Source organism: Ursus americanus, chromosome 20 (assembly GCF_024610735.1).
Source record: "Ursus americanus isolate L20-20 chromosome 20, mUrsAme1.1.p, whole genome shotgun sequence".
NCBI classification, from domain to species: Eukaryota; Metazoa; Chordata; class Mammalia; order Carnivora; family Ursidae; genus Ursus; species Ursus americanus.
Genome location: NC_142146.1, coordinates 41,609,662 through 41,627,743, shown reverse-complemented (window position 1 = coordinate 41,627,743; position 18,082 = coordinate 41,609,662). Strand labels below are relative to the sequence as shown.

Here is an 18,082-nt window from a genome sequence, read left to right as displayed (position 1 = left end):
TATCTTTCCTGAAAAAGTGTCCAAATCCTATTTTTCAGTTGGGTTATTTGTCTTTTATTACTGAGTTCTGAATGTTCTCCCTATATTCTGGATAAAAGTCCCTTACCAGATATACAAATATTTTATCTCATTATGTAGATTATTTCTTTTTAATTTTCCCGATGGTATTCTTTGAACCACAAACTTTTACAATTTTGATGAAGTCCACTTTATTTATTTCTTTTTTGTTGTTGCCTATGCTGTTGGTGTCATATCTGTGAAACCATTGCCTAACCCAAAGTGATGATGATTTGCTCCCATTTTTCTTTTAAAATTTCTTAGTTCTACCTTTTACATTTAGCTTTATGGTCCATTTTGACTTAATTATTTTGTATGGGATATTGTAGGGGTCTAAATCCATTCTTTTGTATGTAGATACACAGTTTTCCCAACACTGTTGAAAAGACTACGCCTTCCTTGTTGAATGGTCTTGGCACCCAGTTCTGTTTCATTGGTCTATATGTCTATCATAGGCCAGTACCACACTATTTGGATTACTGTAGCTTTGTGTAAGTTTTATTTATGTATTTATGTATGTATGTATTTATTTATTTATTTAATTTTTTTCAAATTTTTATTTAAATTCTAGTTAATATAAAGTGTCATAATTGGTTTCAGGAGTAGAATTTAGTGATTCATCACTTACATATAACACCCAATGCTCAACACAAGTACCTTCTTTAATCCCCATCCCCCATTTAGCCTACCCCCCACCTCCCACCTCCCCTCCAGCAACCCTCAGTTTGTTCTCTGTAGTTAAGAATCTCTTATGGTTTGCTTCCCTCTTTTTTTTCCCTTTCCCCTATGTTCATCTGGTTCTTAAATTCCTTAAATTTTGTATGAGTGAAATCATATGATATTTATCTTTCTCTGACTTATTTTGCTTATTTTGCTTAGCATGATACTGTCTAGCTCTATCCACATCATCGTAAATGGCAAGATGTCATTTTTTGATGGCCGAGTAATATTCCATTTATATATATACACCACACCTTCTTTATCCATTCATCAGTCAGTGGACATTTGGGCTCTTTCCATAATTTGGCTATTGTTGGTAATGCTGCTATAAACATCAGGGTGCATGTGCCCCTTTAAATCAATATTTTTGTATCCTTTGGGTAAATAGTAGTGCAGTTGCTGGGTCATAGGGTAGCTCTATTTTTAACTTTTTGAGGAACCTCTGTACTGTTTTCCATAGTGGTTGCACCAGTTTGCATTCTCACCAACAGTGTGAGAGGGTTCCCTTTTCTCCACATCCTCGCCAACATCTGTTGCTTCCTGTGCTAATTTTAGCCATTCTGACTGGTGTGAGGTGATATCTCATTGTGGTTTTAATTTGTATTTCCTTGATGATAAGTGATGTGGAGCATCTTTTCATGTATCTTGACCATCTGGATGTCTCTTTGGAAAAACCATAGTAAGTTCTAAAATCAAGAAGTTTGAATCCTCCATCTTTGTTCTTTGTTTTTAAGATTATTTTGGCTTGTTAGAGTTTTCTTTTGTTTCCATATGAATTTTATGTTTAGCTCATTAATTCCTTAAAAAAGGCAACTTCAATTTTGATAGAGATAATGTTAAACATATAGATGAATTTGCGGGGTATTGTCATCTTAACTATTAAGTTGTCTGATCTATGAACTTGGAATGTCTGTGCTTTTATTTAAATCTTACTTGATTTATTTCAACATGATTTTTTAGTTTTCAATATACAAGTTTTATACTTTTTCATTAAATTTATTCCTACGTATGTTATTTTTTGGTACTGTTATAAATGGAATTGGTTTGTTTTATTCATTGCCAGTGTATAGAAGACACTTGATTTTTGCATATTGATTCTATGTCCTGCCACATCGTTGAACTTGTTTATTAGTTCTAATAGTGTTTACCAGATTCCTTAGGAATGTCTATGTGTAAGATACATCACTTTCTTCATTTCCAATCTCAATACGTTTTGTTATTATTTTTTTCTAACCTAATTGCTCTGGCTAGAAGTTCTAGTACAGGGGCACCTGGGTGGCTCCAGTCAGTTAAGTGCCTGCCTTTGGCTCAGGTCATGATCTTGGGGTCCTGGGATCGAGCCCCACGTTGGGCTCCCTGCTCAGCGGAGAGTCTGCTTCTCCCTCTCTCTCTGCACCAACCTCCCCCCCACTTGTGCGCACACTCTCTCTCTCAAATAAATAAAATCTTCAAAAAAAAAAGAAGATCTAGTACAATTAAATAGAAGTGGTGACAGTGGACCTTCTAGTCTTGTTCTTTGGTCTTAGGGGGAGTGCATTCAGTCTTTCTCCATTGAATATAATCTTAACAGTGAGGCACTTTATAAATGCTTTTTATCAGATTAGAGAAGTTTCATTGCATTTCTAGGTTGTTGACTGGTGGTTGTTTAGGGATTTTGTTTTGTTTTGTAGTGAGAAGGTACTGAGCTCTGTCAAATATTTTTCTGCATCTATTGAGCTGATTGTGTTTTTTACTTTTTTATTATTAAATCATTCCTTGATTTTTGTATGTTAAACCAGTATCTTATTACTGTCATAAATCCCACTTGGTAACAGTGTATAAATCTTTTTATATGTTGCTGTATTCCATTTCCTAGTGTTGAGGACTTTTGTAGCTATAGTCATAGGAGATATTAGTGTAGCTTTCTTTCCTTGTGAGGTCTTTGATTTTGATATCATGGTGTTAGTGACTCATAGAATGAGGTGGGATACGTTCACTTTTATTTTTTAGAAGAGTTTATGAAGGATTAGTATTTATTATTAAGCATTTGGTAGAACTCACCAAAGAAGTCATCTGTGCCTGGGCTCTCTGTGGAAATTTGATTACTAATTCAATCTCTTGTTATGGTTCTATTCAGGTTTTCTTTTTCTTCTTCAGTTAGTTTTGGTAGATTATATCTTTCTAATAATTTGTCCATTTTATCTGGTGTATCTAAGTTTTTATTATATGATAGTTTATATTATTTCTTTACAATTCTTTTTTTTTTCACTGTAAGGTTGATAGCAGTATGCCTGCTTTTGTTCATGATTTTAGTAATTTGAGTCTTCTCTCTTTGTTTATTCATTAGTTCAGCAATAAGTTTGTCAGTTTTGTTGATCTTCTCAAAACAAAAAGTTTTGTTCATTTTCTTTTTTTTTCTGTTTTATTTCTACTTTAATCTTTACTATTTCTTTCCACTTGTTTTAGTTTTAATCTGCTTTTTTTTTATTTTCTTGAAGTGGAAGATTGGGTTACTGATTTGAGAAACATCTTTTTAAAAACATTGTGCATTGACTAGCATAAATTTGGGTTTAAGCATGGTGCTAGCTGTATTTTATAAGTTTTTGGCATTTTGTCTTTTCATTTTCATTCATCTCAAAGCATTTTCTAAGTTTCCTTGTGAATTTTTTTCTAGTTTGTTGCCTATTGAGAAGTATATTGTTTAATTTCCACGTATTATGAATTTCCCCAATTTTTTTCTGTTTTTGATTTCTAAATTTAATTTCATTGTTTTCAGAGAACATTTTATATGATTTCAGTCTTTTAAGGTTTATTGAAGTTTGTTTCATGGACCGATGCATGATCTATCTTGGAGAATGATCCATGTACACTTGAGAAGAATGTGGTCTGCTGTTGTTGGATGCAATGTTCTATAAATGACAGGTTTAGTTCAAAAAATGTTCAAGTCTTCTGTTTCTTTATTGATTTTCTGCTCAGTTGGTCCTTTCATTATTGAAAATGGGATGTTGAAGTGTCAAACATTATTGTTGAATTGCCTGTTTTTTCCCTCACTTCTGCCCAGTTTTGCTTGTTTATTTTGTGACTGTCTTGTTATGTGCACATATATGTATAATTGTTCCATTTTCCTGGTGAATTGATCCTTTTATTATTATGAAATATCCTTGTCTCCTGTAATAGTTTTATCTTAAAGGCTGTAGCCACTGCACTTTTTGGTTAGGACTTGCTTGCATGGTATTTACCTTTTTGATTCTTTTACTTTCAACCTGTTTGTTTTTAAATCTTAACTGTGTCTCTTGTTTGCTGTGTATAGTTGGATCATGTTTTTTTCTTTCTTTTATACCCATTCTGCCAATCTTTGCCTTTGACTAGATCGTTTAACCCATGTCTATTAAGGTAGGATTTATATCAGACATTTTCTTTAAATTTTTTACTTTGAGTATAGTTATTACATTAGTTTTGGGTGTATGACATAGTGATTCAAGATCTCTATACATTATGCTATTCTCACCATAAGTGGAGCTACCCTCTGTCACCGTACACCAGTGTTACAGTATCATTGGCTATATATTCCCTATGCCGTGCCTTTTATTCCTGTGACCTATGCATTCCATAACTGGAAACCTCTATGTCCCCACTCTGCCCTACCCATTTTTGCCCATCCCCCAACCCGCTTCTCTGGCAGCCATTGGTTCTCTGTATTTATAGGTCTGATTTTGCTGTTTGTTTGTTTTGCTTTTTAGATTCCACATATGAGTGAAATCATATGGTATTTGTTTTTCTCAGTCTGACTTATTTCACTTAGCATCATACCTTCTAGGTCCATCCATGTTGTTGTTGCAAATGGTAAGATCTCATCCTTTGTTATGTGTGTGTGTCTGTGTGTGTCACATCTTCTCTATCCACTCATCTATTGATCGACACTCAGCTGCTGCTTGTTTTCAATTTGTCTTAACATTCCATCTTTCTTTTACATGTTTGCTTGGTATATCTTTTCTTTTTCCTTTCAGTCTACTTTATCATTACATTTGAATGAGTTTCTTTTTTGAGCATGTAATTGGATCATTAAAAAAATATCCATTTATCTATTTTGATAATGTATGTCTCTTCATTGTTATGTTTAATACATTACATTTAATGTACTATTGGTAGATTTGAATTTATACCTGCTTGTTTTCTTTTTCGTTCTTCTGTGTCTCATTTCCTGTCTTTTTTTTTTTTAGCATTATTTGAATATTTTTGTGGTATTTAATCTGTCATTGTGCTTGGATTTTATCTTTGTGTATTGGATTCTATCTTTATGAGTAGTGTTTTTAGTGGTGGCTCTCAACCCACATAAGTTGAGACTTTTCTGGTTTTTTGTACATGTGTACTGTATCCTGGATAATTGTATTTTGAATATTATGTTAAAAGATTTGGAGTCTTGGGGCTCCTGGGTGGCTCAGTCGTTAAGTGTCTGCCTTCATCTCAGGTCATGATCCCAGCATCCTGGGATCGAGCCCCGCATCGGGCTCCCTGCTCAGCGGGAAGCCTGCTTCTCCCTCTCCCACTCCCCCTGCTTGTGTTCCCTCTCTTGCTGTCTCTCACTCTGTCAAATAAATAAATAAAATCTTAAAAAAAAAAAAAAATTTGGAGTCTTATTAAGATGCTATGCTGGAAATTGATTTTCTTAATCAGTAGGTAACCACCAAAATTTAATCCTCATTAAAGCCCTTATCTTTCCCAAGCTGTTTATGCTTGTAACTGCTGCTAATTTTCTCTCTCCCTGTTCTCCTTAAGGTTTCTTACCAGGAGGCTCACTCTCCACTGCCCTGCCTGCTCTTATCCACTCTCGCCACCACATGGCACCACCTCCAAGACAGAAAAGTGTTTTCTTTTTGGTCCAGTGAGTCTATTGGGCCAGAGTAGAATAGCTGAGACCCCAGTACTTCCATTTATAAACATGATCTCCCCTTGGGCCAGTTCCCAGGAAGCATTTTCTTCCTGATCTCTGTTTATGTCATGAGAAATCTTACTGCAGAATTTTTTTGTGTGTGCAATGAATTCTTCACATATCTCATCATATTCAGTAAAGTAAGTAAACGGACTCAGTTTAACATTTGTAGCCAATATTATCCTTGGTAATAGCACGTATGAATTAGTGTATTCATAATCCACAAAACTTTTGGTGAGCTGAAATAGATGGATTAATATAAATGTGTCACCATTACTATAAGAACATTTCAAAGACCAGACCCACCCATTTATGAAATGAATTTCATATTCAAAAAGAAACATTCAAACTAGTTTCTGCCTTTTAATTCTACCATCTATCACCAGAAACAAGAGTAGCTCATTAGATTATATTTATTTTTCTAGTATTTTTTCCACTGCACCCTACCTTAAAGGTAAATATTGAAGGATTTTGTGTGGCTGCAGTTATGGGGAAGAGGAAGGCTGAGGTGTAGCAGCAAGGTGCTGTAGCCTGGGGGGAACTGGATTACTGGTCAGATGCTGGCAGTACTTCTTAATGGCTGTACACCCTCAGGGAAAAGCCTTTAAATAACTCCTCTGTGCCTCAGTTTCCCCCTCTGTTATAATACCTCATTTCTAAAGCTCTTTATGATTCTTGGGCATCCCAGCCTTTTTCATCCATTAATGGAAGATTAAAAAATGTAATAATAATAATAATAATAATAATAATAATAATAATAATGTCTAGTGAATTTATTGCATAAAAACTAATTAAACCCTAAACGTATAAGAATTAGGGAGACTTAGAGGCCATATTTTTGGCTATTCCAGTCAAATCTGATTTGAACTAGTTTGTTCTTTGGCAGTGATTTTACAGAGGCTACCCTGAACATGTGTGTTAATTTGGATTTTCTTTCAGTGAGGTAGAGCTATTTTAATATTCAACCCAGAATTCATGGGCAAGCTAAATAGGGACACAATGCACCTGTTGCTTTTAAACTTCCAATTTTGGGGGCTCTTTATCTAGGCATACATTAAATTTCCATTTGTCTTTGTCTTGCTTCATTCAAAGAAGTGAATAAAAGTTTTATATCTTTTAATTAGCAAGAGGTATTTAAAGGGTCACTTAAAAATGAAGAATCAACAATCCTTTTGAATGTGTAAATAAAAGTTCCTTCCATACAGTGCTGAGTACCTGCTATTTTGTAATATTTTCATGAGTGATTCTTTAAAATCTGTAAGCCACAATATCCATTAAAATTTCTCTTTCAGGAAGCACATTATTTTGAATAGTGATTGAATTAAGAATTGTGTTTAATGGCACGATAATACAAAATAAGTTTTTCACCTAGCAAATTGGCAAAGTTTAAAGGGAGGTAATATTTATTAACACTGAGATGGTCACTCACATGATTTGTGTTTAAACTGAAGGAGCCTTGCTAGAAAGAAAATAGTTTGGCAAAATGTTCCCTAAGTTGTGAAAACATTCACCTATAGAACACAAATCGATTTCTTCTAAAATTATTTAATTATAAGAAGTTTGTACAATACTTATGTAAATTGAAATTTTATAACATTAGTCACAATACTAGAAAGGTATGAACAATAAAAATGGAATAGTTTGAATAAGTGAAGGTAGTCATTGGTACCTTACATTTAAACACATATATTTGTTAGTTCACAGTATTTCTAATAATGTTTATTATAAAACCCCCCATTCATACTCACAGAATCATAAAGTCATACACACACAGGATATTCACCAACATTTTAAGAATAGTTTTTTTTGAAAGTGGGTTTATGAAAGAGTTATGTTCATTTCTTTATACTTACTGATGCTTTACAAATGATGATGTTTTACTGTTGTGATCAGAAATATATATATGTACCTCTGTTTGTAATAGTTCAGCAACTTTTCCAAAAATCTAAGCACTGAAGTTCAGTTCTGACACTAACCACCCAGAGTTAGGACAGACTCCACAAGTTTAAAGGTACAATCCCCAGTAAGACTGCTGCCACTGAAGCCCTAACCTCAGGGATCCCCAGGTCACCCATACTTCAGAGCAACTGGCTACAAATCACCCTCTCAGGTTTGATCATTCACTAGAATGACTCACAGAATTCTAAGTGCTACATTTACAATGCAGGTTTCATTATGAAGGGTAAAGATTAGGACCAGCCAAAGGAAGAGACACATTGGGTGAGATCTGGTAGCGTTTCAGGTATGAAACTTTCATGCCTCTTTCCTGTGGAGTCAGAATGCATTCGCTCCCAACATACTGATGTGTTTGCCACCTAGAAGCTCACTCCAGCTTCAGTGGCCAAAGTTTTTATTGAGGTGTCATTACATAGGCATGGTTACTTGAATCATTAGCCAAGTGGTTGAAGTAAATCTCCAGCCTCTCTCATCTCCCCAGAAGTTAAGAGATAAGTAAAATATAACATAGCTCAAAATATCACCGTCTTAATACAGTGACCTTTTGGCATGATCCGCCCCCATCCTGTGACATCTCCTTAGCATAAACTGAGGTGTGGTCCAAGGGCCCACCATGATTAATAAAGGCACTCCCATCGCTCGGAAAATTCTGAGCGTTCAGAAGTGTCTCCCCAGAGCCTGGGACAAAGGCCAGACAAAATCTTTCATACGCAACAACACAAAGTTACCTGAAACAACTGAACTTGAGTAGCCATCACTTCCTGTGGAAATGGAAGAAAATGATTAATACATGAGAGATTAATCAAAGCCTAATTAAATATTTCTTTTTTAAGCAAGGCATGTATGCATTCGTGGGACTATTAGCACATTAACTTATATTTACCCAGCATGGATTCTTGTGAAATAAGGTTTATAAATTGTGAATGCTTGAAAAATACCATTTACATTCAATAAGAGTTTCATCAAGGCTTTCAAATAAATCAGATGTAATATTACAGATATATTATCTCATTTGAATATATGCCATGAAGTACTACACTAATATAGACATAAATACTGTTTTTTTTCTAATGGAGGGTAATTAAAAAATAACCTCACTATTTATATCTTGGAGATGTAATGATTATTGTTATTTTTAGAAGATGTCTTTAATGTAACTATAATTGTCTGCAATTTTTAAAGTCCATTACTGGATAAATCCAGTAGTGGATAAATCCAGTCATCTGAATAATATAATTAATGTCACTATCCTACTAAAATCTAATAGCAAATCCTTTAGACATGTAAGATGTGCTCTAAGTCATTTGTCTTTCATTTAGCTACAAATAGGAAAAAGCCCTCCAGCAATGCCTCCATTTTCTTTCTCCTAGTTTCTTCCAATTTGAAACTCATTACCAACAGCACTTGTAAAATCATGTCTGCTAGAACCATTCTCACTGCTGGTAGACAATGGGGAGTTATTGATGTCAGCTTGAAACCCAGAATAAAGTCTTCACCAGGGATGCTTAGTAATGCCTGTTAAATGGCTGAATGGCAAAGAGCTTTTTTTACACTACACTTGAAGACAGACACTTATTCTTGGTCTCTTCACAAGCTGGTTTATTTTACCTAGTGAAGTTATAGTAATACGTGCTTGTTGAGGATTTGCTGTGTGCCAGGCACTGTTTTTAAAAGTGCTATCTGAGGGGGTGCCTGGGTGGCTCTGTTGGCGAATCGTCTGGGATTCAATAGGGAGCCTGTTTCTCCCTCTGCCTGCCACTCCCCCTGTTTGTACTCTCTCTCTCTGTCAAATAAATAAATAAAATCTTTTTAAAAAATAAAATAGAATTTTTAATGAATAAATAAAAGTGCTCTCTGAGTGTACCATGTCAGTCTTCACAACAGTTCTTTGAGGTGGATGTAGCTGTCATATTGCCCATGACACAACAGATAACCCAACTGCAGAATAATCACTCAAAGTCACATAACCATTAGGGATGCCTGGGATCTGTCTGTGTGAGCCACTGTTCATACTATCTGATTTCAGTGGTTTCATTGAGCTTTGCTTGCACGTCACTGTTTGCAAAGGTGGAACTGAAGAACAAGGTACAGTGTCAGCTGCAATGTTGGATGCAGCAAGGGGTGTCCATGTAAACGATCTCTTGCTGTGGAATGCCATTTATGATGCCGGGGCTGCCTTGTAAAGCAGCAAACCACAGCTTCACCAACCTCGTCCTGTCTAGCCCATGTCTTCTTTGCTTCTTTACTGGGTTCCAGTTGGCTTAGATTCCCCTGTATGCAGCTTAAGCCCTAAAAATGCGGAAGACCTTTGGAATTAAGAGCTCTTGGAACTATATCATGCTAACTTGTTGTGGAGACACAGTTCAGTTTTCTAATCTGAATTCCATCTGTTGTAAAGCCAAAACCCCGTCTCTTTTCAACCTATGGCACTTTCTGTCCTTGCTGAGTGATTGGGAAATCTGAAAACGATCTACTGGATGTTACTGGGGAGGTAAATCCTGTGAACACCATCCCTGTTAAGGGATTTGTGCTTGTACCAACTAGAAATTATCCTGCCTTATGTAACAGTTTGGATAAAAGTATATGGTAAAATTTTATAACAAAGGGAAGAGAATTTGAGGTGCAAAAGGAAAACAGCATCTCAAAGGAGAGGGGAGGTAAATCCTGCAAATACCTGCAACTTGTGAGGCAATGTGTAGGTATATTTTGATGTTAGTTGCTTTTTAAAACATTTATATATTTTTTTTAATTTAAAGATCGGTATATTTTTTCAAGGTGTGACTCAATCACTTAAATCAGATTTGAATTCTAAGCTCTGCCTGACATGCTTGAGAACTGTTATTTTTCTGTACACAAGATCAGCCTCCAACATGCCTGAACACAGGGACTGTATTGAAAGTACAGATTTCCAGGCCTGAACCCCAAAAGTACTGCTTCATATTTGGGATCCAGAATTCTGTATTTCTTCCTTCAAGTTTTTACCCTGAACATAAAAATATTCAAATCTCTGTCTTTACCTAAATTCAGCAATTGTTAAAATGTGCTGCTTTTGCATTATACTCTACCATTTGCCACTATAGACAGTTGAATAGGTGATAGATGCATGGACGGATAATTCCCTTTCACTAAGGCACTGAATCATCTGTTCTAACTAGTTTCTGACACCGTTTCTTCATTGTTTACAGTTCCCAGGATTAATGTAGAAAGGAACAACAGATAGAAAGTTATACGCAACATAAAACTGTCAAATAGTTCTTTTGTATTGTGAAATCATGTCAGACACATAAATATACATATTTAAACATGTACCTTTTAAAGACTAGTAAGAACCCATCACCCCCCGTCTCACCACCCTGTAAACTAGGACATAAGGAGAAACTTCAAGCCCCTGTGGGCCACAACGAAACACTTGCCCCACACTCTATCTCTGCATGTACCCATTTTCCTGAATTGTATGTTATTCCCTAACTTTTCTTCAAAGTTTCCCCTGTGTATGTATCAGAAAAAAAAATGTTCTGTTTCATTTTCCTACATTTGGACATTCTTAAATGATATCATATATGTGTTCTCCAATGACTTTTTTTTTTATTGTCATAATTTCGAGATTCATTTCTCTTGATGTATATGGCTACAGTTTGTTTTCACTACAGTATATTCTTGCATCATAGGAATGTACCATAATTTATTTGTTTAATGTACCATTGATGGACATTAGGAATGTTTTTAGTTTCTTTTAATGTGAACAGTATGTCAGCATTTTTGTATGTATCTTCTGTATACATGTTCAAGGGTCACTTGAGGGTATATTCCTAAGACTGTCCAGGATTTAAGGTTCTAGAAACATTCATTTTCTACACACCAGAGATTACCATCATTGAAGGAACAGGATCAAATACTTGTTGTCCTTTGATTGGCCTGCAGTTTGGTCTGACTTTTTGATATGCCCCAGAATACCTTTTTTTTTTTAATGATTTTATTTATTCATTTGAGAGAGAGACAGAGCACAAGCAAGGGGAGGGGCAGAGGGAGAGGGAGAAGCAAACTCCCAGCTGAGCTGGGAGCCTGACGTGGGGCTCGATCCCAGAACCTGGAGATCATGACCTGAGCTGAAGGCAGAGGCTTAACCATCTGAGCCACCAGGTGCCCCTCCACCCGAATACTTCTTTAACCTTTAAGACACATAGGACTTTGTACAACTAGCTCTAGTTCCAGAGGTGAGTGGAAATGGTGCAAGACTGGTGGGATTCTGATCCATGCTTGGCAAGACAGTCATTTGAGCTGGAAATCTACATATATTGAGTCAACTCAGTATCCATATTGTCTACTGTCTTATATGGTAATCTAAAGTTTCTTTGACATACCTCATCTATATTGGTGACTTTCTTCTCAGCTTGAACTGCATAAATGATCCCATTTTGTAATCTGATAAACAGAATGACACATTGAAAAGAAAATCCAAAACAGACTGGATTTAAAAGTACTTGATTTTAGCAGGGTGGCTATTTATATATGAGACAGATAATATAATTAAAGATATGGAAAGTATTCAATGCTTTGCCTGACATTAGATAAGCATTCAGTAAATTATAGCCTTTGTTGATGTTGTTCATTGTTATCATCCAGAACTCAGAAATCCTGAAATTGCTTTCTCTGATAATGACTTTTTTTTCAATCTTGAAGGAATCCATGAAATCTCTCCCCCACCCTTTGTTTCAAATCTCATCTCAACCTCTATTTTACTTCTCTTGAGTTATACTCATAATGTTTTCATATATATACTGTTTATTTAAATAAAATAAACTTCTTTTGGTCTCTTCTTAAACCAAACATGCCTGTTTTGAGCTTTTGATTCCTACCCTCCCCAGTCCCCACCATTTCCCCACCATCTTCCTCTCTAGTTCAGTTAATGGCACAGTCATCAGCTCCGGTACCCTGGCCTGAAAACCGACACTCATCCTTGACTCCTCTCTTCCTTCGTCCATCAGCAGCTCCTGTAGCTTCTGCTCCTGACCACGCATCACCCTCTCCAGGGTGGCCTCCCCGGTCTAAGCCAGCATCGGTCTCACCTGGATTTCGGCTGCCATCCCATCCTCACTGCTTCCACTCTTGCCCCTTCAAGAGAAAGTATAAATCAGCTCTCATCACTCCACTGATTAAAGTCCTCCGAAGACTGCCCAGCTGCAATTACAGCAATTGCTCGGTCTTGCCTCGGTCTTCCGGTAGGATCAGACTTGTCTCCATCTCTTCACTCTCTTCTCTTCAGTCCTTGTGTCCCAGTCACGCCTCTTCCTCACCCTTGAGTACTGCAAGCTCAGTGCCATCTCGGGGCCTTTGCACGTATTGCCTGTTTTCCTAGAACTCCGTTCCTACATTTGTAGTGTCAGGCCTCCTTTCCTGGTTCAAACGGCTCGAAGGTTATCTCCTGAGAGAGGCTTTCCCTGAACCTCCTGGGACCCCCATCCATGTTTTTCCTGAACTTTTTACTTTGTTTTCTTTATGTATCTGTACTATCCACATATAATCTTAAAATATTTGTTAATGTGTTTTTAATCTCATGCCACTAAAATATAATCTCCAGCATGATGGATGGGCACCTGTTTTTCTGATTACTGCATTTTCAACATCTATGTTAGTGCCTGATATATAATAAGTGCTTAGTAAGTATTTGTTGACATAATGAAGGAATGAATTAAAGGTAACTAACAACTAAAAAAATTACAGATTTTTACATGTATCACTAAGTAATAATAGTAACTATATATATCTATCTTAAGGTATTAAAATGTTTTGTTTTGTAGGACTAAGTGAAATTCTTCAAAATGTCAGGTAAGATTTTATGAATAAATTTTAATATACCTTATTTTCAAATGTGAATTATGTGATATTTTCCTTAAAAATTGGAGTTTATTTCCTTTTGAAGTTCTTTTTTTTATTGTTATTTAGCATTTGGAGAAAACATATATGTGTTCATTTATATGTATGCACATTTCTATCTATCTTTGAGAGAAACAGATTAAAAGGGATTTATATTGGCACGTGTGTACTGAAAGATCTCTAAAGTATGTGGGGAGAATTAAGTAAAGGAAAAAGTAAGAAAGTAAGTATGCAAAGAGGGGCAGTAGTAATAAGAGGCCTGTAGTGACAGCCTGCCCATATAGAGAAGGGCTCAGAATCAGGTCCTACATTTTCAAGCAGTGCAGGAGATGATGGAAGGAGAGAAACACCACATTTGTGGGATTCGTGTTTTTCAGAGATAAAAATCAGAGGAGAATCAGAATTTTTCCTTGTAGTGAGTACAGGGAGACATGTCTCTAATCGCAACAGGGGAGAAGATAGCATCATGGAAAGTGAGTTCAGTCCCCCCCTTGCTGCAGCTATAGTGACGGAGATCACTTTCCCTGGAGAGGTAGATAAAACGGCCTCGAACTGAGTCGTGTGTGGCACCATTGCTACATGCGGTCAGCTGAACCATGAGCATGAAAGGGTGTGGCTCTGATCATAGCACAATATGAATAATTGCTTTGTTTAAAAAGAAAAAAATATATATTCAGCCTGAAAATTCATCAATATATATTAATAGGTTAATACCTAATATACACGAGCTATGTGTCTTGTAAGAATATGAGTGTATTTCATATTATTTACATTCATTGATAAGAAAAAGTGAATATATTCTCTTACCACGTTATCACTTCCATTATAAATCATGTCCCCTCTACCTCTTCTCCCAAGGTGTGGTCCCCACCGCCCCTGAGCAACCTACAGATGAAACGGAGAATCAGATAAAGTCTCCTGACCCAAGGCCTGATGCTCCGCCTGACTACAGTTCCCATTTTATACCAGGTGGGTTAAATCAGAAAGATACTTCACCTCTCTGGGAAACCATACTAGTAGTCAAGATTGCTTTTAGAAGTAAGTAATTGAGTGATTCAGTAAATAAGTATTGAATGCCTCCAGGATGCCAAGTAGTTTACTAGATGTCCATTAGAATATATTTGTAGGCTGCTGAGGAAGGAAGTTATTCAAACACTGATGGCATTGTCTTCACTATGTTAGAAAAATACGAAGAGAATGTTGTAGGGCAGTAACTGACTCTACCAGGGATTTGAGGGAAGATATAACTGAGGAAGTCAGATATTTCTGGCTTGATAAGGAGTTTCTCACTCAAAGAAAAGGAGGAAGGGCCTTTCTGGCAGAAGGAGCTGTATTTACAAAAGCACAAGGTCGGGTGGGGATGGGGTAGCTCATGATGGACATTAAGGAGGGCTCATGGTGTGTAATGAACACTGGGTATTATGTAAGACTGATGAATCACTGACTTCTACCTGTAAAACTAATTATACACTATATGTTAATTAATTGAATTGAAATTTTTTTTTAAAAGGGCCAAGGTCATGAAAGTCTGGCAGGAGACATATATGGGACAAATGGAGAAATGGAGGTGAATGGCCTTGAGTGCTGATTAAGTACTTATACAAATATTTATATAAGTCTGAATGCACTATTGGTGGTGACTCAGTGAAATGAATACTCATAATGCTAGTGGAAATCTGAGTTACAGTCTTTTTAGAAAGTAATTAGGCAGTGTGTAAAATTTTTTAAATTAGAAATATACTTTTGAAGTAAGGACGGAAATGATCGTGGTTGTATGCAAATACATTTCAGTGACTTAGAAAATGATAGTTAAGGTGTAGCAGCATTTCTCTAAATATATAGTTAAGTGTATATTTAGAGGTAGAAACCATTGAGTTAGTCTGTGAAAGAGGAGAAGACTCCCCAGTACCCACAGGATAATGGTAAAAATGTTGTTTTGGCTCTCGACTTACGATCCATGGAGCTCAGTTAACCTCTGCTCTTGCAGTGTTTTCTGAAAACAGCAGGGCTTCCTTTTCCCGTTTCCCTTGTATGTATGCATATCTGATCCAATATAATGCCATTACTGGCTCAACTCCCGCTAAATCCAAGGTCTTGACAGTCCTACATTATAATCACGCTATATCTGACCATTTCTCCTAATTCATGGATCGCTCTGTATCCAAGAACCTAGATTCCACTAGAACAGAGGCTCTACCATTTCTAAGTTGCATTGGCTAAGTCATGTTCTGTTCGTCTGGGAAAGTACCTATTCCTCGTATCAAAAAATTAGCAAGAGCATAGGATATAGCATTCAAATCAAATGACTAGATAAGTTGAAAAAGATGATAGTGCAGGGCACAGAACTGAATTTTCAGTTATGAAATACAGTAACAAAAATTCACTGTGATCGCCACCTAGTGGCTGAACTATATACTTACTTAAGAATTATTTATGTTATTCACATGAAGGAACTTGAAATACTATAAAGTATTTGGCTTTAAATAATTTCTTTAAATTCAGTTATTTAATTTCTACTTGCATTAGAGTACTGGCCATGTGTTCCCACTGAAAATAATTTTGTCCCAAGTATGTGTGAAAGAATAGCTAATAAAGACACTTTTGTTACATGTAGTCTATTTAAAGAAAAGAAATGACATAATTTCTTGAAATAAAAAAGGATGATAGTATTCAAAATAACCGAGAAGATACAAATCCCACAAAGCGGTATTTTTCACACTAGTATTGGTAGGACAACGCTCCATAACAGAGTTATTTATGTAAATAAATATGAGATATTATAGTTACACAGAATTAACCATTTTGCTTTGTTTTGGTTTCCTACAGAACCAATCAGTATCCTTAATGGTAATTTCAAAGCTCAAAGGGGAATATAATATACTGTTTACCACACATAATTTGATCATGTTTATTCCTTCAGCTCTCATAACATCTGTGAGTAATAAATATAACAAAAATCATTTGATTACATAAACATGTATATAATTTTTCTTAGAAATATAATCTCTGCTGAATAGCCCCATAATCTAAACTATAATTTTCTAATTTATTGATCCTCAAATTTTATTACATGAGGTACTTTTAGGTTAAAATCACATGGCTAATATAAGAATTAAGCAACTCACTGAGGTGATAAAACAGTATTCTTAAGATCATTATATGACTTTTAGTTGAATTGTTTTTAATAGTTCAGAAAAAGGGGTAGGGATATCTGATTTCCAGTCTAATTTGGGTACTCTCTTAAACACAGTTCTTAAATGAATTGAAGTATATTCTTCATGACAAACTGAAACATGTAATTTCTTCCATTTGTTCTAAAGACACTAGAGTTTTTTGTTTTTGTTTTTTCTCAGGTAGCTCTAATTTGACATTGTTTCTAGTTACTATTATTTTTCCTTTAGTCTCTCCTGACTCTCACTCTCTGTCAACACCTATACGTCTTCTATCCTTAAGAACTGGTGTTCCCCAAGGTTGTCTTCTATCCTTAAGAACTGGTGTTCCCCAAGGTTGGGCCACTCCCCTGCCCTGCCTTGTCTCCCTCTTCGACCTAGCCCATTCGCCGAACCTTTTTACACACTCTCCTGATCTTGGTAATTTGCCTTTAACCACTTAAGAATCCCTTAGCACCCACCCATATCAGTCTCCTGTGCTCTGAACCTGCATTTCCAACTGCCTAGAGACCATTTGCCCTGGAAGGACCCTGGATCTCAAACTCAGTGGTCTGCGATTCAACTTTGGCACGTCGCTCCAGAGCACATACTCTCTATTCTTTCCGTCCTCTGGAGATTGCAGGGACCCACCTCAGAACTTGAGAATCTTCCCTCATATCCAGTCTGTTACTGAGACAGGACTATCTTTTCAGTGTTGCTTATTACTCTTCCACTTACTCCTCCTTACATTACAAATTAACTTGCCTTCCGTCTGCACTCCTGTAGGCACCTCCTGCCTAACTGAACCTCGTTCATAGAGGTTCTAAGTGTAAGTCCAATTACTTCACTTTCTATTTTATTGGTATACAGTTTACTCTTTGCACAGAGTATAGGTCTTTCATAATCTTCACCCCCTCCCCACCTTCCTTTCTAGCCTGTCTGCTAAATCTCTATACGTAGCCTTGACCGCTTGCAATACTGAGCCTCCTCTGTGCAACTGTTCATTTTGCACCTACTCTCCCTGCAAAACCTTTGCCCATTGTGGAGGTGCTGGCTGGGTCTAACAGGTCAGCACTCACATCATAGGGTACCTTCTCTGCCTAGGTTGAGCACCCTTCCTCTCTAATCTCTTCACACACTATGAATCTATCCCTGATCCCATGAGTTACTTGCCTCATGATAACCATTCACGTTTTCAAAAAAAAATCTGTGTATTTTCTGCAGAACTGAGTGTCCTCAAAGACAGACATGTCTTTCTACATCTTTCTGTGTCTAGCAGCAAGCACAGCAGCTGGTCCTTGAGATGGCATTGTGGAATGTTTCCCAAATAAAGAAATGTCTGATTTATTTCATGACTTTGTTGTCAGTATTAGAAGAAATAGTTCCACAATTCACGATGCTTCTGAGTGGGGTTTTG

At 36.4% G+C, this 18,082-nt stretch overlaps 1 protein-coding gene across 1 annotated transcript in view; it reads left to right on the top strand.

The window, feature by feature from the left end:
* Positions 1–18,082, top strand: part of PLSCR4 (phospholipid scramblase 4) — a 43,897-nt gene that overhangs the window by 9,076 nt on the left and 16,739 nt on the right. The window contains exons 3-5 of the mRNA XM_045813253.2: positions 12,628–12,861; positions 13,441–13,468; positions 14,375–14,485. Coding sequence (XP_045669209.1) covers positions 13,462–13,468; positions 14,375–14,485 — 118 coding nt within the window. The 5' untranslated portion in view covers positions 12,628–12,861; positions 13,441–13,461. The remainder of the gene's footprint in view (positions 1–12,627; positions 12,862–13,440; positions 13,469–14,374; positions 14,486–18,082) is intronic.